General features: G+C 44.3%; 1 protein-coding gene across 1 annotated transcript in view; it reads right to left on the bottom strand.

Moving 5' to 3' along the window:
- nrxn1a (neurexin 1a) overlaps window positions 1-27,567 on the bottom strand; it is a 2,049,839-nt gene that overhangs the window by 210,760 nt on the left and 1,811,512 nt on the right. Inside the window, exon 19 of the mRNA XM_041177542.1 lies at window positions 1,100-1,271. Within this exon, the coding sequence (XP_041033476.1) occupies window positions 1,100-1,271 (172 nt within the window). The remainder of the gene's footprint in view (window positions 1-1,099; window positions 1,272-27,567) is intronic.

Below are 27,567 nucleotides of genomic sequence, written 5' to 3'. Positions count from 1 at the left end.
ATAAACTTTAATTTGGATGAGTTACCAAAGCTAAATGTGCATAAATTATATTATTAACACTCTTATTTATCTAGGAGTTACTTCAAAAGAATAAGGGGTAGAAATTAATTTTGGACAATCGCACAAAATAGGCAGTATTGGATTGGCCACTGATTATATATGCAGAGCCTAATATTTAATTCCATTGATTGTGATGAACTGAATGTCAAGTGCTGCATTTAACAGGCAGTTGATCTGCTTTCACCCATTTTGCACCACCACCCAAGATGAATTTCTCCTTCTAAGACACTGTTCACATTGTGGATAACATGCATTGACAGTTGGTACTTCCTGTGATCAAATACTTCAGAAACAAAAGCAGTTAACCAAATGTAATCACAATGCACCATTAGACATTTTATTATACTGCATCAACATTTCACATCTTAAAGTTTTTTTTATATTTTTGATTTTTGAACTGCCCTTTGTTCTTTGTAGAAGTTTCACCTTTGGAGCTAGAATTTTTTAGGCAATGTAAAGCATGGTGGTGAATTCATTATAGATAGCTCTTTTGCTTCAGCCAAATAAAAATATAAAGTGCCTAGTCTGTTCATATATGCCTTTTCACAATATATGAGATATGTCTTTTCACACTAATGAAGTACTTAGCCACTCTGTGCAACAAATTATTGTGAAACTCTGTTCTAAATTTCATCTTCCGTTCTTCACACAGCTTTTGTCAAAGCCCTTCCATTGTTTAAATGTTGATTTAATATTGAGGCGTTGACATTTAATATATTTACATCTGTATATGTCACCCAGTTCACTGACAACTTGGATTTTTTTAAACAATACAGGAAATTTTATTTTATGTTGTGATCAACGTTATAAAATGAAACATCAATGCTTAGTTCAACAATTTTTCATTTATGTCTTTCCTGTTCATCAGTTGAGCCTTCTAGAGCATCTCACAGATATTTTGTTAATTATTAGGATCAGTGGGTAACCACATAAACCCATAATATTATTTTGCTACCAATGTCACATAGAACATTAAAGGATATATAATTGTATGTATTATTTATGTAAATATATCTTTGTACTGCCTATGAGCACATACCTGATGGATAGCGTTCAATGACTGGCCAGTTGTCCACCTGTAGTGTGGCATTGCCACCGCTCCGTGTAAACCGTACTATATGGTACTTTCCATCATTTACAATACCACTTGATTCTTCAATGGTGATGTCATCTGTTCCAACATTAAAAATAACCCGAATCTTTCCTTGTTCCTGCAAAGAAATGAATAGAGATGGTCACCCACACTGACCACATTATGTAGTACACATTTTTCTATGGTAATATGAAACAGTGGCATTTGTAATTAGAGCAATCACAAAATCTTCCATAAATACAACAGTGTAAAAAAAACCGTTGAAGGGTCCACAAATACACAACCCTGATTCTAAATCTGACACTGCAATGTTTTATAGTTAGAGACAGTGGATATTACACTACTGCTAAGAAGCAGCCACATGCTGCATCAGATTGTTAAATAATTATTTCCTTTTGCTGAACTCTTCAAAGGAAAAAAACCAATAACAGATAGAATCAATATTTCCGCTCTTTCCACCCTTTGTTGGAGGATAATCTTTTGCTGCCTGTCTTTTTGCGCAAATTTTTCCTATCTGTAAGGGGTTCGCATTGAGCCAGGTTATGGTTTTGCAGCTCCCAGTTAGACTCCAGTTCCTCATTCACATGACTATTCTACATGTATTTGAATAGTTAGGGTGTTGAATTAGCTGGCTGTTCACCACCACCCGCATCCTTGACTGATGTCTACCCATGCACTTTCCAATAGAGATCAGTGGATCTCATTTAAGTTGTTGCATTTTAAGAGCACAATTGCCCATTTCTGGTGAACCAGCAAATTCCGCTCCTTCATCTGTGAGTGGCACTAATGATGAAAAATGGATGGAGTGGCGACAATACAATAATAATTAGTAATAATTAAAGACTCATTTTGCGCTTAAAAAATGGTTGTTGCACCCCAATTAAAAAATGTTAAAGAACCACATGATACAAAATTGTACTAGGAGAGGCACGATGCTTCATTAACATATTTAAATCATGCTCCCAAAGTTGAAGCTGGAACTAAATTAACATCTGCCAGCCGGGTTTTCCCAAGGGCTTGGGAACCATGAACTGGAGGCAAAAGCTGCCGGGTCAAAAAGAACAGCCCTACTTTTATGCCAGGAGAAGCAGCAGAGCTCCCCCTGGCCTTTGACGAAACCTTTGACCTCCCCTTTGCCAATGCAACTCTCTCTTCACCACCAACCCCTCCCCCCCACCGCCCAATCCCCTTGCTCTGATCTGTGACTTCAGCCGCCAATCAATCCTGATCTTTGGTTCCCTCCCTTCTGATTTTCCAGCAGCTGGCCAGCCTATCAATTTATCTGGCTGCCAAGCAGGAAACAGAACTAAAAAAAGGGAACAGAGTCCTCCTGCTAAATTAGGCAAGATCTGAACTCCCCGCCTTCTCATAAATACCACGGCTACAATGCTCATGTTTATTGTCAAGGTTTAGCAGTGAAAAGCCCATTTAATAGTTATACTGTGTATTCTACACAGAATCTAAAAAGTGTCAGGTTGCTAGTGGCATCGCATTTGTGTCTTGATGCACTATCCCATAAATGCAGATTTCTGGCCACAAGTCCTTTCATGGTAAGTTCCTGTTCTTGTCCAAGTCACCCAGTGAAGACACTGAGCCTTAATTGTATACAGCACCAAGTGAAGTTAAAATGCCTAATAAAACTAAGTTGTGAACAAGTTAACAAGAGCAGCATACTGCCCAAAATTTTGGCATTGTGTAAATTTTGGGAGAGCAGGGAAACCAAAAGAACTTGGGGGAATAACTTTCAATTGTAATGGGGAAAATGGTTATATTATGAAATGGCCTAGAAAGCATGAATAAAAAATCTGCTTGTTAGGCCAGAGGTCAAAACTACCATATCCTGAGACTAATTAGAAATGAATTGTCAGTCTCAGAGTTTCTGACGTTGACTTGTGCAATGCAAGTATTCATCCATTTTGTGGGATCATCTGAAATTTCTCTTCCTACTATACTTGTAATGGAATTAAATGGTTTCAAATAAATGAACAGACATTTACACTAACAAGGTAGAGAAAGTATTTTCAAATGAGCATGTTCAGCATTTAACTTTTAAAATCACCACAGCATGATTTCAGAGCCTGAGACACGAGAGTGTCAGGTGTGGGCAGTGGAAAATACTGGTGCTTCTCTGAGGCTGTTGTTGAGGCACATTGTTAGGGCACAGTAACAGAAACTTCAGGCTTCATTCTAGGAGTGTTTCATGCTGACACCTCCATTGGACTGTGAGAACAGAAATCAAATGTAAAAAAAAACTGATCATTAATGAAAAGTAAATATTCCACTGGTTCTTGTCCGTCAGCACTGTCACCCAGGTAGCTGGCTTCCACACCACAAAGAAGAACTTTTGTAGCTGATGATAGGTTTGAAAGTGAAATTGCCTGGCATAGATACTGATACAATGAGAAATGTATTTGTGCGTAACATGTTTGTTTTGAACCTTTAGGGACATGGGATAATACTGAGTATGTTCCCCGAATTAAATTGCTGCAGAGTTAGCAATTATGCTGCGCAAGACGCTTCAAGAGGAAGATTTGCACACAATTTGGTATCAATAGCAAGATTTTGACATTGTTTTACAATACACATAGCCCAAATTTATAAAGTAATTCCCTGGCCTATTCATTGTATTTTTGGTAGACTTACACATTTTTTGTAAATGGTTCAACAGTCTTGTCAAAATATCAAACAATCAAGGTAATTTTAGCCACCTCCCTCACAACACAATGGCATCTTTGTCAGCTGAAAGAAGTGGTATTCACTGTGGCAAAGTGCCATCAATTTCACAACATACATGTTGGTCAGTCACCTATGGGACATATGTCAGTCAGAATGTGCCATGTTCATAAAAAATTCCAGGTACTCTTTTTACCCTTACAATTAAGCAGGACTCAAACTAATAAACAGCCCTCTGCTATGTATGTTTTCGGTGGTGGTAGTGGGGGTGGTGGGGAGGGGGGGCGGGCACCCTGCCCTAACCTTCTGCCCACTTCCATGCTGTCCCCCAGAATATGGGTGTGAAATCGGCAGCCCATCCATCACTTTAAATAAATAAGCTTGTTACCAAGCCAATTAACTGGAATAATAAGCTGCCCACGCTATAAAACGGTTGGCATGGGCAGACAGGTGGGAGAGGGCAGGCCGGTTTTTTAAGGAAAGTGCTTAACAGGCTTCAGGGGATGCTCTGTGCACATCAGGGTTCCCCACCCATAATACCACCTCCTCTACGTTCCTCCCCACCTGCCCCAAAACCAACCCCCTACGCCTCCTCACCCTGGGCTCCCCACAATCCTTCCCCAGCCGATACCCCAAACTTACTTCTCTACAGGATCCATACCTTCTTCATCTGTGGGCCTCCTTGCAGTTCCAGCAGTGCTTACTCAGTTCTGGTTGCTGGAGAGCTGCTAGCCAATCAGATCGAAGGCAGGACTTCCTCCCACTCTCTGCTCGTTTAACCCGCCAACAGCATGTAATGGCTGTGGGTTGGGCTTCTTTCAGGTGTGTCGGCTGTCGACTGACTCTTGCAATGGTGGGGTGGGGACTGAGAATACACCTGCCATCCCCCGCCCGCCCGCCCCATGAAATCCAACCTATTGTGTCAGTTCCTTGGTTTCCTGCCTTTACCACTAGAAGACCAAAAGGACAGAAAATTGCTATTTACACTGCTCTCAGGTGTTTCTGACAATCTCCTGATTAAGTTGTAATTGATCAGTCCCTGCAGAATTCCAGGACCAAGCACTCCAATTAAGTAAAGACATTATTAAGCCCCAGCTAAGTCAAGAACCAAGAAACGTCAACAACCAACTATCATGATCTCTAAAAGCACTCTGTCCCTTTCACAATTATCTTGTGAGCATGAATATTCAACTTTACTCTCCTGTAAATGCATTTTGAAATTCTGTACCATGACTTCATGAATGACGTGTTTATTCTGGAAGGGGATTCGGATACTGGATAGAATAATGAATAAGTTTTTGGGGAACTAGAAGTAATTTCAACCATGAAAGGCACATATTTTCAGGTATACAGGAGCAAAAGAAATCATCAATAATAATATAACGTTATTAAGAAATCACTGTAACCTTCGTAATCGATTTTTCATTCATTGCGAACAAAGTGAAGAAAGAAGGAAAAAAAAGTGGACTTGCGTTTATATAACTCTTTTTACATCAAAATAACATGCACTGCTTCATAGTCAATGAACTTTCAAGATGTGCTCAGTGCTGTTAGCAGGCAGATAAAGCAGCCAAATTGCACATAGCAATGTTCCACAAACATTAAATGAATGAATGCCTAAAAACTGTTTTCTTGATGTTGCTGAGGGAAGAATACTGGCGAGGACACCTGGAGAATTCCCCATGAATAGTGCCAGGGGATCTTTTACTTCTGCTTAAATAGGCAGATGAAGCCTCAACTTAGCAACACATCGAAAAGGTGGCATCTCTAATTATACAGCACTTCCTCACTCAGGTATATGCCAGCCTGGAATGCAAGTTCAAGGCCTGGAATGGGCTTCAATCCACAATATTCTGGTTCAAGAATCCCATACAATTACTTGACAGAAGGCCTTCTGAGGAAGCAAGGAGTAAGTTTAGACAAAGCAATATAAGTAAGCAGCAAAGCAAAAACAATAGGACAGCAGACTAGAAAACTATCAAGTACAATCAAATAGTAGTTAAAAAAAAAGTCAAAGAGAAATCTGGAGTATTAAAGTTTTCAAAGCTTAAAGAGGAGGAAACAAAGAAAATGTTGTGGCCATGCTATGGACTGTTGTAAAGATATAAAACTGTTCTAGCCTTTAAGAAAGCATGCATAAAATACAACAAAAAATATCACTATGCATCATGTGAGGGATGCCACAAAGATGTTGAGAGCAAAATCTTACACTTTTTTTTACTCAGAGTGAATGGCTGGGGAGTGGGCTGAGTCATCGATTTGACAATTCAACCTTTCAGGTCATGAGAAAATCATGGCAACTTTTTATAACTTAATTTAGTCATTTTCGAATCCACAAAAATACACATATTATCAAGTTGTTAGATATAGGCAGCTTTGTACGTTCACTGATGGTTCCATGCAGATACACAATTTTTTTTTGCAAAAATATACTTTATTCATAAATCTTCAACAACATTTCAAACCATTTCAAAATCACCATCACAAAAATACAATCAGGTTCAACTTTTACAACATGAATCACAAGGTGTATCAGTACAAACAATGAATATTATAATCATTGGCAGACATTCATTTTGAGCTGTACATCCCGAGGGGCTCTTTACAGTTCCCAGCCCCTCGGTGCACTATGGCAGAAAGGTCTTAGGCAGCGACCCTTCCCCACTGCGCCTTTGCGGCGGCTGCCCCAAGCTTTAGTGTGTCCCTCAGCACGTGGTCCTGGACCTTGGAATGTGCCAATCTGCAACACTCAGTCAGGGACAACTCTTTGTGTTGGAAGACCAACAAGTTACAGGCAGACCAAAGAGCGTCTTTTACCGAGTTGATAATCCTCCAGCTGCAGTTGATCTTTGTCTCGGTGTGTGTCCCTGGGAACAGCCCGTAGAGCACAGAGTCCTGTGTCACAGAACTGCTCGGGACGAACCTCGACAGAAACCACTGCATCTCTCTCCAGACCTTCTTTGCAAAGGCACAATCTACAAGGGGGTGAACAACGGTCTCTTCCCCACCAAAGCCACCTCGAGGGCAACGTGCCGAGGGGGTGAGACTCTTGGCGTGTAGGAAGGATCTGACGGGGAGGGCCTTTCTCACCACCAGCCAAGCTACGCCTTGGTGCTTGTTGGAAAGTTCTGGCGATGAGGCATTCTGCCAAATGACTTTGTCAGTCTGCTCGGGGAACCATCCCACCAGGTCCACCCTCTCCTTTTCCCTCAGGGCCTTTAAGACGTTACGTGCCGACCATTGCCTGATGGACTTGTGGACAAAGGTGTTTCTCTGCATAAAATTTTCCCACGAGGGACAGGTGGTACAGAACGGTCGAACTACTTGGAGCGTTCCGCGGCAGCGTGGCCAGACCCATCCTTCGCAACACTGGGGACAGGTAGAACCCTCAGCATGTAATGACTCTTAGTGTTTGCATACTGAGGGTCTACACACCGCTTGATGCAGCCACACACAAAGGTGGCCATCGGTATGAGGGCGATGTTGGGCATGTTTTCTCCCCCTTTATCTAGAGGCTTGTACATCATGTCCCTTCGGACACGATCCATTTTCGACCTCGAGATAAAGCGGAAGATGGCTCGGGTGATCGCCACCACACAGGAGTGTGGAATGGACCAGACCTGCGCCACGCACAGCAACTGCGAGAGTGCCTCACACCTGATGACCAGGTTCTTACCCACAATGGAGAGGGAGCGTCGCGCCCACATGCCCAGTTTCCTTTTCACCATAGACACTTCCAGTTTCTAACGCGTGCCCTGGTCCCTCCGAACCATATCCCCAGCACCTTCAGGCCGTCAGTCCTGACAGTGAAGGGGACAAAGGATCGGTCAGCCCAGTTCTCAAAGAACGTAGCCTCGCTCTTCCCACGATTTACCTTGGCTCCCGAGGCCAGTTCAAACTGGTCACAGATGTGGATCAGTCTGCGCACCGACAGGGGATCCGAGCAGAAAACGGTGACATCGTCCATGTACAGGGAGGCTTTGACCTGACTACCTCCACTGCCTGGGATCGTCACTCCTCTTATGCCCGGATCCTTCCTGATGGACTCAGCAAAGGGTTCTATGCAACACACGAAAAGAACAGGCGAGAGAGGGCAGCCCTGCCTGACTCCAGATTTAATCGGAAAGCTATCTGATTCCCACCCATTGATAGAGACTGCACTACTGATGTTAGTGTAGAGCAGTTGGATCCAATTGCGAATTCCCTCCCAAAACCCCATTTTGGAGAGCACATCCATCATGTAGGTGTGCAATATTCTGTCAAAGGCCTTCTCCTGATCCAGGCTGATGAGGCAGGTATCCACACCCCTCTCCTGTACATAGGCAATCGTATCCCTGAGCAGCGCGAGGCTGTCAGAAATCTTCCTGCCCGGCACAGTGCAGGTCTGGTCAGGGTGGATCACCAATTCCAGAGCGGATTTGACCCAATTGGCAATGACCTTGGACAGAATCTTATAGTCCACATTCAACAGTGAAATGGGTCGCCAATTTCTAATTTCCTCCCTTTCCCCCTTGTGCTTGTAGATGAAGGTGATGATGCCTTTCCTCATGGATTCTGACATACTACCGGCCAGGAGCATACTCTCGTACACTTCTAGCAGGTCCGGGCCGATTCAGTCCCACAGAGCCGAATACAACTCCGCCGGCAAGCCGTCGCTTCCGGGAGTTTTACTCTTCTTGAAGGACTCAAGGGCCTTAGTCAGTTCATCAGGAGTTAGCGCTTTGTCCAGACTCTCCCGTGTACTGTCATCTAAGACCTCTATGATAGAGGACAGGAAGGACTGGGAGGCCGTGCTGTCTGTGGGCTTCACGTCATACAATCCGGCATAAAAGGATTTGCTGATCCTCAAAATGTCGGACTGCGATGACTTTACTGAGCCATCTTCCTTCAGGCTGCTGATCACAGAGCTCTCTCTGTGTACCTTTTGGAAGAAGAAACTTGAGCATGTCTCGTCCTGCTCCACGGAGCGGACTCTGGAATGGAAGATGATCTTGGAGGCCTCTGAGGCAAAGAGCGAGGCTTGCTGGCTCTTCACCTCTTGGAGTTCCTCCTTGACATCGACCCCCATTGACTGCAGCCAGAGCAGATTCTGCATGTTTTTCTGGAGTTGGGATATTTCCCTCTGTTCCTTTCTAGCTTTCTGGGTGCCTTTGAGGATGAAAAACCTCTTCATGTTTCCCTTGATCGCTTTCCACCAGTGTGTCAGTGACTCAAAATGGGGTTTCACGGTTCTCCAACCTTTGTAATCCCTCTTGAGCTCCTCAATGTTCTCTGGGGTCAGCAGTTGCACGTTTAGCTTCCATTCCGCCTTGCCCACCCTCTGGTCCTTCTCTAAGTGACAGTCAGCCAGTAGGAGGCAGTGGTCAGAGAAGAACACCGGCTTGACGTCGGTGGATCTGACTGCAAATGCACGGGACACAAACAGGAAATCTATCCTGGAATGGACGGACCCGTCAGGCCGCGACCAGATGTATCTATGCTGCGCTCCGTCTGCAGAGTTGCTGAAGACGTCGTGCAGCTTGGCATCCTTTACTGTTTCCATCAGGGATCTGGACGTAGCGTCCAATTTGCTTTCGGCCCTGCCGGATCATCCAGCCGCATCGATGATGCAGTTGAAGTCACCGCCCACAATGAACGGCCTGGAGGTCACCAGCAGCTGAAAAACCTCCAGCCACTCAGCCCCTTGTGACGGGGGGTACACGTTAATTAACCAGAGTGGAGCCTTCTTGTACATTATGTCTGCTACGAGGAGGCGCCCGCCCACCGCCTCCTTAACCTGGGAGACGGTGAAGCTGCCTCCCCGCAGCAGAATCCCCAGGCCAGAGGAATGAGAGTTGTTTCCTCCTGACCAGATCGATGGCCCATGGGACCACCATCGTGACCATTGCCTGTAGGAGCTGAGGTGCGGTATCGCACACTCCTGCAAAAACAACAGGTCAGCTTTGACCTTGGCAAGGTAGTCCAAGGTCGCAACACATCGCCTAGTAGATTTAATGCCACGCACATTTATGGATGCAATCTTTAAACCCATTTTAAAGCATTTAGTCTCCTACCAAACCTGTTGTCTCTGAGAGTTCCAGACCTTTGGTCTGCTCCTTCATGCCTGTAGTGTGCTCAAATTGCTTCACTTTTGATGGGCTGAGGAAAGCGTCCTGAACCTCCCCATTGGTGGTGTTCTGCTCGGGTGGCATCTGGGGGTCCGTGCAGAGAGCGGGGTTTGAAATGTCCTCTGTTGGAAAAGCTTCTCCAATCCTCTCCCCCTCTGGGGCATTGCTGCTCCCGGCTTCCCGAAGCTGGGGTGCGCTGAGTGCCTCACTGCTCCCAGATTCCTTGGGCTGTGGTACACTGGCCTCTTCGGGTTGTGGGCAAAGTTGGGGTGCGCTGGTCTCCTCATTGTCTCTGGAGCTCGGGTGTCTCATCCTGCAACTCCCTAGCGTTTTGCCGCTTCTTCTGTTGGCGCCGCCCTGGCCCTTCTTCGTCCGAAGAGCTGCTGCTCTTGTTATCCGTGTCGGATGGGAGACGCCTCTTGCCTCTTGTCTGGGAAGTGGCTTGTTTTCTTCTTAGCCCCTTCTTCCTTTTGGCTCTCTTCACCAGCTGCCACTCCCCCTGCTGCTTTCCCACTGCTGCCTCCTCCTCCTCCGTTGATTCGCTCTCCTGAGGTGTGGGAGGTTCAGGGGGCAATGTTGTTGATTGGCCGTCTGTTGCCCCAATCTTTTCCTCCACCTTATCTTTCTCTGTGTCTTCCTTTGTCCCGTTGTTCTCCCTGGGGGCCTTGGTGGTTGGAGTGACACGAGGCATTTCTTCTGCTTCCCCCTCGGTGGCTTTGGCTGCCTGTGCATAAGTACGGCAACATTTGGGGCAGGTCTTGTAGAGGTGAATTGCCTCGCCACACAGGTTGCAGCACTTAGCCTGTTTACAGTCTTTTGTCTGGTGCCCTTCCTGTTTGCAGTTCTTGCAGAGGACGGTGCTGCAGTTGGCCGCCACATGACCAGCCTTGCCGCATGAGCGACAAATTTTGGGTTGCCCAGCATAGACAAGGTAGCCACGGCTTCCCCCGATAGCGAATCTGGAAGGAGGGTGGAAGATGGCTCCCTTACCATCGGTCTTGAGTGTGACCTTAACCTAGCGTTTACATGTCCAGATCCCCAAATCATCTCTAACCGCAGTGCAGCTCCCAACCTTATCGAAGTACCTGGTAAGGAAGGTGAGCACGTCAGCGACAGGGACGAAGGGGTTGTAAAGATGCACCATCGCAACCCGGTCTCGTTGCAATGGCAGAGCAAAGAGCGGCTCCGCCGTCAGGATCTTCATTTCTGGCAGGTCTTTCTTCACCTCAAACACCTTCAGGAGCTTGACGCAAGCTGCCACTTGCTTGAACATCACATCAAAAAATCCAGCGCTGGGGAAGTCCTGTAGGCAGTAGATCTCCGCAGCCTCGAAACCACACAGCTTGAATAAGATCCTCTTGATGAAGAAGGTCCGATCCATAACTGTTCCTCGCTGCCCTTCACCATGACTCGGATGGTGTTAGTTACCCCATAGTAAGGAGTTCGACTGGTTATAGCCATTGCTCGATGACCTTTCCCTGGCAGAATTGCGATCAAGGTCTCTCCCCGCCAGGTAAGCAGATACACGATTCCTTACAATTCTCAAGCTCCTCAACATCTCTGTGGCATTTGTCACACTATGCAAATTATGGACCAGTCAAAATCAACTACACAGTCTGGATATGGTAGCTGAACATTAAACAAATGAGAGCAAGATTAGATGCTGCCATTAAATAGCTATACTCTGTAAATTATATAAAAAATGGAGAAGAATTACGTGCCATGTCATAAGAAATTGAAAACATAAACTGCAAGTGTTTAGGTTTCAAATTACAACAGTACAACATGTCCCAACTGGCTTGCCACAGTCATGTGACTCTGCCACAAGGAAGTCTCTGTGGAGGCTGCCATCTGGAGGTCAGTTCAATAAAGACCTCTCACTGAGAAGACACAGAAGTTCTGCTGTCTTTAAACATGAAAAATGGGGCAGAATATTAAGCTCGTTGGCGGGCACACGTCCAACCCGGCCGAGTGTAAAATGACGTGCGATGACGTTGAGCGAGCGTCCTGGCGTCATCACGCAGTCCCGCAATATTTCATTCAGCAGTCACGCACCAGGGTCTGCAGCGCGCCCGCCAACAATTAAAAGTCCTGTTAAGGTCATCAAGAAGGTAATTAAATTCAAATTTACCCTGCTCGTCCAACCTAACAGTTGGCAGGCAGGCGAAAAGGCCAAGTGGCCTTTGCACCTTTTAGGAAACCTCATCCACAGGCGGGACAAAGTATCCTAAAGCAAATAAAAATCGAAAAAAAATTTTACACTTGAATTAAAAACATGTCCCTGCTGTCACATGAGGGGACATGTTTTATGACATTTTTATTTCCTTTATTATTGTTTTTACACAGTGCTTCATCTCCCTGAGGCAGCTCTGTGCCTCAGGGAGATTATGAAGCGCTCACTCGTGCGTATATGTGAAGTTCAGGCTCACCCGCTCTCCCCCCACACCCCACACACAGGTAGTACTGAGCACTGCTGCTTGCGTTCCATGCTGGGTGGGCCTTAATTGGCCCGCCAATGTGAAATCGCAGTGTGGTGCCGATCACAGGTGGCGGTCTGCTTCTCGACTGCCCCCACTTGCCCTCGCCGCGCCCACACTCCAAGGGCAAAACTCTGCCCATGGTGTCAGGGGTGGGAATCGAAAAAACCTAGCACAGATGTAGACAAGGCAATCCTCAAGTGGAGTAACAGACTGATGGAAAGTAGTCCAGCCCAAAGATTAATGTCATGCTGCGCGCAAACTACTCTTCTAATAGCAAAAAAGCTACTGAAACCATAACCTTCAATAACTTCCATTTGGCTCACTAATGTCCCTATATGGAAGGAGATCTGCTGGTCTGGCCTATATGTGATTCCAGACTCTTAAATGGCCTCTGAACAGAGCAATTAGACATGGGCAATAAATGCTGGCCTAGCCAATGATGCTCACATCCCATGAATGAATAAAAAGGAAAAAAAAACATAAGTAGTAACAGGCATGAGTGAAAAAAACCAAGGTGAAACAGCAGAAAGCCAAATTTCATCTTGACAAGACTGCCAAATCATTGCCAAACTTTCAACCCTCTCAAAAAGAGAAAGCCCACGTTGACACTTGGGTAGAGAAATTGTCACCTCGATCGTGCATGGTGGAAGTGAAAGACCAAATATACCGATGCAACCACAGGTATATATGAACAACTAGAAAAGCTGTTCCTTCACCACAGTCAGTCAGGGAGAAGGGGTCTCACCAGCTGTAATCAATGCAAAACTACCATCAATCCCAGCAGTCCACATGTCCCCAACAACAGAAAGGGGACAATAGTTACCACGGCAACAAGTGCCACAGCAGCCACACTCTCCAGACAAGGAACATCACCCAGACAAACAGCTAATGTCAACATGAATGTGTACCATTAAGAGACCTGCACGATTTAAAGACTATGTAAGGACTAGTCAAACAAACAGTTGTTGATGCACGAGAACAGTGGGTGTATAGTGGGTAACCTGGATAACTCACAGTTACACATGATCATGTATGCAAACATGTCTTCTGTTCATTAGGAAAAGGGGGGTGTTTGGATCTTTTGTTTGTTATGAAAAGGGTGATGTTTGGGTTTTGAAATGCAACAGTACTACATGTCCCATCTGGCTTGCATAGTCACGTGAATGTGCCATGAGGTGGTCTCTCTGAAGGCTGCCATCTTGAGATCAGTTCAATAAAGACCTCTCACTGAGAAGACACCGAGAAGCTCTGCTGTCTTTAAATGTGAAACAGCAGGAATCTAAGGTACAACTGACTAGATAAGCAAGCATACCAGTATTGCCAGAAACATGTAGAACGCTTGTAGCAATGCCAACTGATATTCAGTGAAGTTTAGATCTATGTATGTTTGATAGACTCTACCTTGTAAAGCAAAACATGTTTTGCTATTAAGGCTCAAAGTGATGTGGAGTATGAAATATATAAGAAATATGAAGATTTATTTAAAAGATTGGGCTGTTTGCCAGGGAACATTAGATCAAGATTGATAAATAAGCTACCATAGTAGCTTTCCCAGGCTGCAAATTATGGTTTACACTGCAGGTTATGTCTCAAATGGAGCTAGATAAAATGGAAGTCCTGGTCAAATTACAAGTGAAAACACTTGAAAAGCTCACCATTAAACTGCTCAACTTCTCTGTGGCACTTGACATGGTGAATTGCCTCCTTACTCCATTTCTTCTTTATGATCCAGATTTGTGGCACATTGGTTTCATGCACTGTCCGTTGCTGAGCAGCTGAGGCGAGGTAAGTACAGAGTGGGGAGCCTGTCACGGTCACTGCAGTGAATCACCCTGGCCCCACAAGAGGGTCAGTGGGGCAAAGAAAAATATAGCATTTGGAAAAAAGGTGGAAGTGAAAGGTGCCCTTGGCACCGTGTAGGTGGTGGGGGAAGTTGGCACTCAGCACTCGGACATTGAACAGAGGCATCACCTCTCAGGCACCGCAGAAGCAAAAGAGCAGGGGACAAGGTTGCCAGTTACAATATAGCAGCCACCTCTCCAGAGGAAAGCTGCATCTGGCAAAGGGGCATGACTGTCAAATTTTGGGCCCTGGATTGATGAGGGGCAGCACTCTCTGCCTCCCTTCAGCTAGCCAGCAACAGGCATCACATGAAACCCTTACACTCCCTTCAAAATTCTAACTTTCCCCACAAAGAAGCTCTGAATGAGCTGTTTAAGTGATTTAATTGGCCTTAATTGGGAGAGAAATGGGATTGCTGTCCCTTCCACTCTCCCAGCCCTAGTGAATATTGCTGGTGCCAGGAACCATGTCTCAAAACTGATGGTATTTTTGGGCACCCCCTTCCCTTGGTTCCCGATCTCATAGGTCTGGAAAATTCAGCTTAATTATTGGAATGCCCTCCTTTCTCAAGTTTAATCCACACTCTCCACAAATTCAAATTTATCCAACAACACAGCTCCACAAATCCTGCTCAACATCCCGTCCCCCAAACTATATTGACTTCATGTTCCTTAATATATGAAATTAAAACAAAACACGATGAAAGAATTAGTTATAGACTTTAGGAAAATGCCAGTTAATTATATTGTTTCTGTGAAGATTCATGATGCGGACATTGAGATAGTTACTAACTACAAGTATCCAGGTGTCAAAGTAAATGATCAATTGAATTGGAGGGGACAGTGTACAGATCTGCTGACCAAGGGACATAAGTGATTATACTACCTGAGAAAATTAAAATTCCTTTGAGCTGATTAGGTTTTTGGTACTGTCTTCTAATTGCTTCCATGTAACTGCCTGAGGCTGAACCATACTGCTCGCAACCTTGATGTCATATTTAGCCCTGAGATGAACTTCTAAGCACACATTAGTGCCATCACTAAGATCACATATTTCCACCTCTGAAAAATTGCCCAATTCCTGAGCTAATTTTTGCCAAAAAACCTCATTCATGCTTTTGTTACCTCTAGACTTGACTATTTCAATGCACTCCTGGCCAGCCTCCCACATTCCACCCTTCATAAAGTTGAGGTCATCCAAACTTCTGCTGCCCACGTCCTTATTTATACTAAGTACAATTTACCTATTACCCCTATGCTCACCGATCAACACTGGCTTCCGGTTAAGCAACACCTTGATTTTAAAATTCTCATCCTTGTTTTCAAATCCCTCCCTAAACCTCAAGAAGAAAATCCACCACCATTTAAGATTAGGAGATAGATGCCAGCGATGCCCATATCCAAATAATTAATCAAAAATAAACTTTAGAATTACTTTGATCTGAAATTATTTCCTAAAACCATGCATAATGAGCACATTAAGAATGCTGAGTCATCAGTAAATGACATAAATGTACAAAGAGGATCATGATGTTGCACTGCAGAAAGTCCTTGATGCTGCTAGGAGACTCAACCTAAAACTTTTTTTGTCTTCCTCTTCCCAGATTCAGATTCCTGGAAGAACCCCCATCGAGAAACAATCTCAATACCATTAGCTTCTTAGCAGTTCAGAACTTGCAACAGCAACAATGAGCACTTTCAAATCTTTGAAGGTCAAAACACCCACTGGTTACTGCAAGCAAAATGTCTCCAATAGCTGTATAAAACTTGACTTGTGAACAGCTGAAGATCCCTTCAAATAACATTTGAAGTGATCATCCCAGGACTTGAAGCGCTCATAGTTGATGTGCAGAAACAAGAAACGGCATTAATCAGACAGTAAGATCAGAAAATGGTGTCAGCATTTTAATAACCCACTTAAACCCAATTTGAGTACATTCATGTGGTTCCTGCCTGTTTCCGATGGGGGTTTCTAACTGTCAGAAATTAGGGACTGGATTTTTATGAGGCTCTGCAATTCCCGCCCCACTGGTTAAAAGGTCAAGAAGGGGAGCTCACCCACAATTCCGACAACTGCCCCACAGAAATTTAATGTTGGGAGCATCGTAAAATATTTTAAGGCGAGACTTCCAGTTCTTGGTAGGAGTTCCCACCTTAGAGAGCTGCTGGCCAATCAGATGGCAGGCAGCTCTGTAGTCCCAGCAGCACCGGGCGGGAACAGTGGCCACTGCTGGGACTACTTGTAGTCCCACCACACTGAGGAGTCCAGGTAAGCCCGGGGTCGATGGTCGATGGTGAGCAGATTTAGCGGGGTGGGGGGCTGGGTTCAAGAGGCCAAGAGAAGGGGTGGCGGGGGGGGGGGGGGAGGGGGGGGGGGGTGGAAGGAACTATATTTGGTGGGGGAATGACATTTGCGAGGGTTCCTCCAATGGACCCAGGGGATCCACCAAGGAGGTCCCCACCCCATGCCTGGCACCAGCCTGTGCAGTTTCCCACCTGCCATGACCCTAGCTCTGCCTTGGGTAAAATATTGGCAGTGGCAGGATAAAGTCACTTAAATGGTCAATTAATGGACCCAAAGATGGATGTGCTGCTTGGCGACAAACGTAAAAGAGGGTTATTCGTCCAAGTGTTTAGGGAATCTAATTGCTAGGTTCTAGAAAGGCTTGCTTCAAGAGTTAAAGTTTCTCCATACAGCAATGTATAGATGATCATTAATTTCATGAATTAATGAAATTCTCTATTCAAATATAAGTATAGTAAATTGCAGAATTATAAATAATTTATATGCATGAAAACAGAGTCACAAAAAATTACAGGACAGATGCAGACCATATGGCTTAATAAGCTTGCCCCAGTGTTATTCTCAATAAGGCATCAATAAGGCATCCCATTCTTCACTTCCCATTCCTCTCAATATTCTTAAAAGAAAAATACTGCGGATGCTGGAAATCTGAAATCAAAACAGAAAATGCTGGAAAACTCAGCAATCTAGCAGCATATGTGAGAGAGAAACAGAGTTAATGGGCAGAATCATCCCAGATTTGCACTAAGTGCTCTAGCAGACGGGGAAAAGGATGTTTTACCCGCTGGCCGCAATGGCGGATTTTCACACCGTATTGTTCCAATCCCACCTCATTAATCATGCATTCCCGGGAAACAACCATTTCGCTGGCAGGCAGCCTTCAGTTCGCCCACTGTGCCACGCGCACACCTCTCAGTGCATCCAGCTCAGGACTGCTGCACAGAAGACATGGCCCTGAAAGGCAAGAAGATTGCAGCGCCTCTGATTCCGTGACGCATCCCTGGAACACCTTTTTGACACCAGTGGAGCCCGCTGCAATATCCTCTACCCGGCTTTGGCCACAAGAGGCCCATCAGTCTTACCACTCTGGCTGGGGAGATGGTGGCAGAGTTGGGCAGTGCCAATGCTGCACAGAAGAAGTTCGCCATCCAGTGCAGAAAGAGGATGAATGATCTCACCCCTGCCGCCAGGCAGCCATCTCATCATTCTAAACACTCACACTCAAGCCCATCACACATTCACTGGCATCTCACTCACTGCCAGCTCAAGAGACATCTCCACTCGCTTTCTCAGACACACCCTCACATCTCCATCTGCTTAGCTCCTCTGGAGATTGCCTCCTCAGCTCTCACCCTCTTGAGGCTACTTGCGCAGATCAACATGTGACCCCATACACACCCTGGGATACCCTCCTTCCCCAGGAATTCCCTAGTCCTGCAACTTCTTCCCTTGCCTGAGGCCACTTCTCCCCTTTTCCCAAGCAAGCCCTAGCCCTGCAGCTGTGGAAAAGCCACCCCCACCTTACGGCTGGTCTGGTAGGTAGAAACTTGCCCGTGAGCCGTCCTAAAAGTGATGTGGTGCTGCCTGCGAAGCCTGGCACTGATGACCACACGTGCTGCCTGAAGTAAGGTAGGCAAACAAGCCTCAAAGTCCCAAGTGAAGTGCAGCTCGCCTGGTGCACGTCACTTATATTCAGTTGTGAAACATGTTGGCGTGCAATCACGCCAATGTTCCCAGAAGATCCAACATGTGGGGATGATTCCAGTGAACAGGGCTTATAATGATATGCAGATGTGTTAAAAAGAAGTTCCCGACATCCAGTGACGGGAAAAGCGTTCCACCATTGACGGGCAGCATGGACAATCGCAACCTGATTTCACGACATCATGAACCAAATTTTGGCCTTCGCACCATATTGTCCACTCACTGCCATGACACCTGATGCCAAGGGGCACGGAAAATGCCACCCAACGTTTTGAGCCCAATATGACTCTTCTTCGGAAGAGAAGCATTACTAAGAGTTCCGAAGAAGAGGCATATTGGACACGAACATTAACTCTGTTTCTCTCTCCACAGATGTTGCCAGACCTGCTGGGTTTTTCCAGCATTTTCTGTTTTTATTTCCTCTCAATATTCTTGTTTGCCAAACTATCTAAATCCCTTTGGACATAATTTGTGCTCTCTGCTACAGTACGTTTATTAATTCCACCCTGTAATCACCCTCTCCATAAAAAAATCATTTTTTAAATTCTTTTTGTGTTTATTTTAAATTTGCACCTTTTAGTTCTGCTGCCACCAACCAGTGAAAATAATCCATCATTATTTACCTTTTCTTAGCTGTACAGGATTATGAGGACTTCTATATCATCTCAACTTTCTTAGTTCTAATGAAAAAGCTCCAACTTCTCAAATATTTCATAACTATATTCCCTCATCCCTGAACACATCCCAGTGAAATTACACTAAACTATTTCCATAGCTTTTATGTCTTATAATGGCATGCCTAAAACTACACAATATTTCAACTGCTTTTAACTAACTTGTTGTACACATTCAACATTACCTCCTTGATTTTGTATTCCATGCCTCTAGATACAAACCAAAAATTCTGTTTTTCTTTTTATGACCCAATCTACTTGTGCTGTCACCTTTAATGACCTATTATCTGAGTATCAAGTTCCCTCTGCTTTCTTACACCAATTAAAATCTTACCACTTGAAATGTATTAAGTCAGAGAATGAATCATCTATCTATATTAGCTGAAATGCATATTTGTTTTGAGGGAAGGAAGATGTGATGATGCATCAGTTTGAGTGTGAAGATTTAAAGATATTCCCTTAGGTATTGATATTGCTGTTTAGCAACAACCAGTTAAGATCCACACTGAACAAATAAATCAGTCTACTAGATTGAGTTTTTCATTTGTAGTGAACTGATGTAATACTGCTCGCAATTACAATAAAACAAGCTGTTATTCCTTTACACTCAATAGAAACTTGGAAACTACGCTGTGAAATGTTATCAAACATATTATCTGAAGAAGGGTCATATGGACTCGAAACGTTAACTCTGTTTCTCTCGCCACAGGTGCTGTCAGACCTGCTGAGTTTTTCCAGCATTTTCTGTTTTTATAACATATTATCATGCTCTTTTCAAAATTCTCTCCCCTATCTTAAAGGAGCAGTTAACGTATTTAAAACAAATGTTACTAAAATCTTCATTAAAATAATGACAAATTTAATATAAATACGTTATGTGTCCATATAACAATATTTATACAGCTAATTTCTAGTTTGATGCAGCAAGGAAGACAGTTTGCTTGAAATTAGAATTTCACCATGTAAAAGAAATCCTAGGTCTTATGTTCCAGGAAGCAGGTATTGGTACAGACAGGCACTCACCTTTGGATTACCCACAATTATGATTTTCAAACCCAGCTTATAGAATTGAAAGATAAATCCTAATTTATAATTGCACAACCTGGTCCTCCTTTGTTTTGTTGCTTCAACTCAGTTTAGTTAAGTCCCATTCTCTGAATCCATTTCATTAGACAGTTTAAAGCCTATGGACAAAAGCAGTCCTGATGAAAGGTCACAGACCTGAAATGTTAACTCTGTTTTTCTCCCTACATATGTTGCCAGGCCAGCATTTTCTGTTTTTATTTAAGACTATAGAATTTGTTGAATGCTATGTTTCACCTCTGCATGAGGCATTTCATTATTTCAATAGTTATTCCTAAGATGAATTACTGACTTGACACATTTACTTGAACAACTATCCCACAATGTACCAGCTATTGAAGGCACTGGGTAGCAAAACACAGAGGAACAGCATTTTGTTGTATCTGATTATCCACTCAGCGTTGTCATTGCTGTGTGAAAAATGTACTTCTTTTTGCAGGCATGCAGTGTAGTATGTCTTAGATATTTGGTCTACATCTCACTACTTTCTTTTCAAACAGCAAGGGGAATTGAATAAAAGAATCATGACAGTAGCTGAAACTACAGACTGAGAAATAGAGAAATATCTCAAGCTGAGTAATTATGTGGTCGACTTTGTATCAATCACAGGATTATAGCAATTTTGCCATGAAAAGGCTTTCACTTTTCCTCTTTTAAAGAGGTAGTTTTGTCTCATGCTTTGCAAAACAGCTGTGTACAAAGTGCTGAATAGTTTTCTCGTTACGCAACAATTCTATTTTCTTCCTAATTGCATCTGTCCCGCAAAATAATTAAGATTAAAGAGATGTTTTGTTTAAAAATAGTTAAAACTTCAAATAAAATCGGGGCAAATTGAACGAAGTTCCTGAAACAGAGTAACGGCCCCCATATTTTACTCCCATCGCTCATCAACTTGAGTTAAACATATTATTATTTCTGCATCATCGGAAGATGAATTAATATCATAGAAATCCCTATCATTGTGGGAGCAGCAAAACCTGAAGAGCTGCAGCTTTTCAAGAAAATTCAGCCCCATCTTCTCAGGGCAACTAACATCATCTGTATCCAAAGATTAAACATAATAAAAGAATTGATTCAATGATATGGGAGAAGTAAGGCTATATACAAATTAGATTGGAGATTATTAATCATCTGAGCTGGGGGATGAGGGCAGTGGGGGAGCTGCCTGTTTCCCAGGGGACAGTCATTACTTGCACTGAGAAATAATTTTATCAGAAATTCCGTTGTGTCTTTGAAATGTCAATTGTATGCAAATCTCACTGATGCCTGTCGGCCATTCTATTGCTGTTCTTGGAATCCAACTATTTGATATGTAAATCAGGTATCAAAAGGAAACAAAACCAACAGATGAGCAAGAGGCTGCTATTCACACTTTATCCACCTGGATGGTAAAACTCAATAATCTGCGTCCATGCCTAGTGAGAAAGAACTACTTTGATCTGGGGTGTACCATAAAGAATGCAGTCCTCTTTTCAAAGAAAGCTGGAATATAGTCGGACAACATTCTAAGAGATAGGCATAAGAGAAAGGACAGAATAAGCAGGGCAGGGAGGAGAGGGCGAAGGGGAGGAAAAAGAAGAGAGGGAAGGGTGTGAGGGGAGATTGCAGGTAAGAGGAGAGGAAGCAAGGAAAAATATAGGAGAGAATAGGGAAAAAGAGAGAAATGGGGATGGGTTGAGGAGATGTAGGAGAAGAGAGGGGAGGGAAGAGCAGTAATAAGGGATGGAGAGAGAAGAGGTACGGGAATGGACTGTAGAGGAGAGAAGGGGAGAGGGGAGGGAGGAATGTAAGGATGGAAGAGGCGGTGGGAAGGGAGAGGAGAGCACTGGAATGGGAGTGGAGTAAAAGAACAAAATGAGGAAGAAGAAAGGGAAAAGCAGAGGCAAAGGAGAGAGCAAGGTGGAAGGGAGGTACGGGGAGTGGAAAGGAAGCGTAAGGACGATGGGAAGAAGATGAGGATGATACAAAGGAGGATAGGAAGGAAGGAAGATAGGGACAGGAAGAGAAGGAGCAAGTTCTCATCTGATTGTGGGGCAGAGAACTATCTGTTCTCAGCAAATGGAGAGCGGAGGTAATGTGCTCAGCTTCAGTTTACTGCCCAACAGGGTTTGAAATTCTCAGTGGGGCAGGTTTCTGAACAACATCTTTTTTCCAATCCAGAAAAAAAAGAAAATGGAGAGGGATGGGGGAAAGGATTGGAAATGGGATTCAGAAACTACCTGCAAGGAAGATATCCCACATTTTCATCTTACAGAGTGTAAGGGAATGGTGTGGGGGTGGGGGGAGAGTACCACGGCAGGAAATGAAGAAGCTTGAAGCTTTGAGTTGAGTCAAACCCTAGATCATACATATTTCCCAGTGCGGGGAAAATAGGCCTTCCTTTTACCCTAATATCAGGCACATTAAGGAGATGAAAACTTCTCTTTGCTTCCCTTCTCATCATCAATTAATTTTGTGTGTGGAGAAAATTGTTTTTTAATTAAGGGAAATAGGAGCTTGCATTCTCTCACCATGGCCACAAGTATTGTCCTAGGGAGGGTTGCAACTCAGGTTGAATTACTCACAGGGTTTCATGAGAAAGAAAGGAATTGGGTGGAGGGTAGGGGAATACTTTGCGTCAGAATTACCAGATCATAGAATACTCAGGTGCATCTTTCTTCTGCAATTTTAATGCACAGGGAACATTACAGAAACAACACCTGCAGTTAAATGCCACCAAAAACATTAATTCTTGGCTTTCAAGAGAAATTCTCTGATGTTTGGGCAAGGGTTGGTATAAACGGCCTTTTGCTTTTGAAGGCTGCCTGGTCTGAAGCTCAGGTAGGAATTAATAAAGTAGATTCAGAAGGGTCATGAACTTGTCTGCTTCATAGGTCACTGGCTGTGAGAAGCAATTGGGGGAAGAGGCATGGGATGGTTGTTGAAATTGGGTGTAGCACCACATTTAGTGGGGCATTTATCAAAATATTCACACTAGCTTTGTGAGGTTTGGAAATAGAAAGGCACAGCGTTATTAAACTTCTCGAATTAGATACTAGAAATGACTGATACTTTTGGGTCCTCTGTGTCGATGTGTAGAACAATTTGCAAAAATTTTGCGCTCAATACCAGCTAATTTTTTTTCCACTTAATGTCAATGTGACAGATTTAAATAGAAAATGGCCATTTACAGTCCCACCTCCAGGTAAAAATTGTACTGCAGATAAACACTTACTCTATCCTGTTAACAAAGCCAGGCATAGGATTTTTTAGTGTATCCCTCACATTTTGATATGTAACAAATCATGGATGATTACCAATGCCATTAAAAAAAAAGCAATATGGCCTAGATTTTCACTCCTGGGTCAGATGTACAGAGTCGGGGGAATTCCTGGCTCTGTGAACCCGATCATTAGCAATGTCTGTCCACACTTGCGATTTTCAGTCATGGGGGAGGGGGGCGGGTGGGAGGGGCAGTGCGGCTGGCCAGGTTCGAAATCAGGCCACATGACCTCAGAGTAGTGTAAAAAAAACCTTTTTTGAAAGGTTTTTTTGAGAAGTTGACCCTCAATACTAAACTTCCTGAGCCTTGGAGGAGACATTATTGAGTTATCAAATGAGTGTCAAAGTTTTAAATGTTGTCCAACTGTTAGCTGACCTGGAATGGATGACCCATCATGAGCTTTCCCTTTGGGAGAATTGTTATTACTGTTGCCCAATTAAAAGTGTACTGAACTAAATCACTGAGTGTAATCTCATGACACAGTGATGATGGCATTGTCTTGTCACCACTTCCTGATGCAGATAATATGCAGTTGGCTAGACTCAGTGGTTGAATGATGAAGAGTGCCATGCTCATTAGCCCATCCACTTGCCCTCTTGCCATCCATCTATCAGGATGTGCCCACACTGTGGCCCCATGACCATTTCCCTGACATTTGCACACTGTCTTGGCATAACAGTCTGAATAAGAGGGAGAAAGCTAGTAGGGCTGTCAATGGTTGCCGAATGCAGCATGCCACCTTGGAGTGACAGCTGCAACATACATGGCCCCAGGCCACAAGTATTAAAATTGGTTAATGCGTGTAAGTACACAAAAGTGAGTGAGAGCACTGTGGTCTGAATGGCTCATGACCCTTTTCACCTTACATTCTCATTAATGGAATGTCATATAGCAGGGAAAGGGATGGAACCAGTGACTCTGCGATTCTCAGATCAGGACCTGCAGGTTTTAGTTGAGGAGGTCCACAGAAGAAGAACGATTGTATATCCTGCTGGCCATTGGGATCTGTCTGCTGCAGCTAAGAAGGCCTAGGTAGAAATTGCGGCTGTGGTGAGCGCCACAGGGAACTATCAGCACTCACGGATTCCCTTCCTAACAGCACTATAGTTGTACCTACACCACATGGGCTGCAATGGTTTAAGGCAGCTCACTGCCAACTTCTCAAGGGCAATTAGGGATGGGCAATAAATGCTGGTTTAGCCAATGATGCCAACATCCCATGAGTGAATTAAAAAAAGGGTTTAGTGTCGCAAAAGGTTCAGTGACCTGCTGGGTTCTGGCAAGATGAGTAGCTTGGTTCACAGATACAGAGGTCCAAGGGGGGGGGGGGGTCATATAAAGGTGCGATATATGCCACATATCTCTCCCTCAGCATTGAGGTTTTTATATTTAAACAGCAAACATAGCTGTGCACAAAACAGATGTGAATAGGCACTGTGATACACAGCTGCAGTGAAGAGTAATATATTTGCATGCACTACATAAGGGTAACAGAAATTCCTGCTGTTGCTGCAGAGAAAAAGGCGAAGAACGCAATGGCGATGGCGCAAATTGGTGGTGGTTCAGCCTACTTGAGGCCCATACGCACTGTGGAACAATTAGTTATGGAGATTGCCAGGGTGCCTGAAGAACTGCCTGTGGTGTTGGCGAATCATCAGCAGCAGGTGATAAAGGTGGTTTTGAAATCACCTTTGGCACACGGTGGTAATGATGTCACTTCACTGAAGTTTATGGGACGTTTGTGTGAGATAGAGTGCAAGGATGGGATTGCGTCAAGAGGGCAGGCACAGTTAAGGCAATAGCATGCTCTAGAACATGCTTTCACCAGGAGAAGGGCTATACCTAAATAACTCCTTTCTTGTCTCACACAGGTCCTAACTCTGCTCACTCTCCCCTCAGGCATCAAAAGGAGGAAAAGATGTCCGAGCCTGTATCAGTCTGCTCAGAATATGAACACTGACATCTATGGAATACGTGAGGAGCTGCGTACTCAGAACAGGACGGTCATACTGTTGGCACAGTGGTTGCTGGAATGGATGGCTGCTGCTGTGCAGCAGCTAGCCCTATCAACCCCATTGGAAGGCCTGCCCAGGGCTGTTGAGGCAACTGAGGAACGTGAAGATACTGAGAAACTCTCAGCACCCTCATCTTCCTCCACATCCCCAGTCACTCCATCAGACCCCACATCTGCCCAACATATGCCAGTGACCACGGCTGCCCATGGAGAGATGAGAGGCTGTAGTCTGAAGTAGGTCCCCAATGGGTGCCTGCACAATGAGGCAAGCCACCAAGCTCCTTGTTGCTGTTTAGACAAAGAAGAGAGAAGCCTGCCTCCATCTCCTCCAAGGCAACATGGGAGGCACTTTGTAGGAGTATGCAAGGGGGAATGGGACTATCTTGCCCATAGCACGGATGGTTCACTGTGGTTACACTTTTCACATTGTTTATATCACATTTGGGCACTTTTTGAATCATTTCTTCATGACTCAGTGTGTGTTTGTACAGAGCTCAAAAAGAATGATCAAAATATGAAGGCACACCAGTAATAACGAGGGCAGCAAACTGAGGTTCATATTGGTGTGCTGTCAACATCAGAAAGGATCTGGACTGATTGGTGAGGCGTGGGAGGACTTGTCCTCTGCTGTATCACATAAGACTCCAGAGGTCAAAAGCTCAAACACTAAGATGCTCCTTATATCTCTCATTTTCCATTAAAGCATGCCTTTAAGTGAGGCTTAATGATCTGGCTTCACAGCCAGACACTGGCCATCAAGTACATCTCAAACATGAGTGCTGGATAGAAGACATTCATTCACACTGCAATGTTGTACTTTGGCCTTGGTGTGGGCATCACAGCTCGGTAGGTCATTTATTGTCCAGTTAATATTGGTTGTCCAAAGTGGTCACTATAGTGATAAAAACAAAAAAACTGCGGATGCTGGAAATCCAAAACAAAAACAGAATTACCTGGAAAAACTCAGCAGGTCTGGCAGCATCGGCGGAGAATAAAAGAGTTGACGTTTCGAGTCCTCATGACCCTTCGACAGAACTTGAGTTCGAGTCCAAGAAAGAGTTGAAATATAAGCTGGTTTAAGGTGTGTGGGGGCGGGGGGGGGGTGCGCGGAGAGAGAGAGAGAGAGAAGTGGAGGGGGGTGTGGTTGTAGGGACAAACAAGCAGTGATAGAAGCAGATCATCAAAAGATGTCAACAACAAACGAACAAAAGAACACATAGGTGTTAAAGTTGGTGATATTATCTAAACGAATGTGCTAATTAAGAATGGATGGTAGGGCACTCAAGGTATAGCTCTAGTGGGGGTGGGGAGAGCATAAAAGATTTTAAGATATTTAAAAATAATGGAAATAGGTGGGAAAAGGAAAATCTATATAATTTATTGGAAAAAAAAGGAAGGGGGAAACAGAAAGGGAGTGGGGATGGGGGAGGGAGCTCACGACCTAAAGTTGTTGAATTCAATATTCAGTCCGGAAGGCTGTAAAGTGCCTAGTCGGAAGATGATGTGTTGTTCCTCCAGTTTGCGTTGGGCTTCACTGGAACAATGCAGCAAGCCAAGGACAGACATGTGGGCAAGAGAGCAGGGTGGAGTGTTAAAATGGCAAGCGACAGGGAGGTTTGGGTCATTCTTGCGGACAGACCGCAGGTGTTCTGCAAAGCGGTCGCCCAGTTTATGTTTGGTCTCTCCAACCAAACGTAAACTGGGCGACCGCTTTGCAGAACACCTGCGGTCTGTCCGCAAGAATGACCCAAACCTCCCTGTCGCTTGCCATTTTAACACTCCACCCTGCTCTCTTGCCCACATGTCTGTCCTTGGCTTGCTGCATTGTTCCAGTGAAGCCCAACGCAAACTGGAGGAACAACACCTCATCTTCCGACTAGGCACTTTACAGCCTTCCGGACTGAATATTGAATTCAACAACTTTAGGTTGTGATCTCCCTCCCCCATCCCCACCCCCTTTCTGTTTCCCCCTTCCTTTTTTTTTCCAATAAATTATATAGATTTTTCTTTTCCCACCTATTTCCATTATTTTTAAATATCTTAAAATCTTTTATGCTCTCCCCACCCCCACTAGAGCTATACCTTGAGTGCCCTACCATCCATTCTTAATTAGCACATTCGTTTAGATAATATCACCAACTTTAACACCTATGTGTTCTTTTGTTCGTTTGTTGTTGACATCTTTTGATGATCTGCTTCTATCACTGCTTGTTTGTCCCTACAACCACACCACCCCCCCCCAACTTCTGTCTCTCTCTCTCTCTCTCTCTC

The sequence above is a fragment of the Carcharodon carcharias genome, chromosome 2 (genome assembly GCF_017639515.1).
Source record: "Carcharodon carcharias isolate sCarCar2 chromosome 2, sCarCar2.pri, whole genome shotgun sequence".
NCBI lineage: Eukaryota > Metazoa > Chordata > Chondrichthyes > Lamniformes > Lamnidae > Carcharodon > Carcharodon carcharias.
This window is presented reverse-complemented; position numbering and strand designations above follow the sequence as displayed.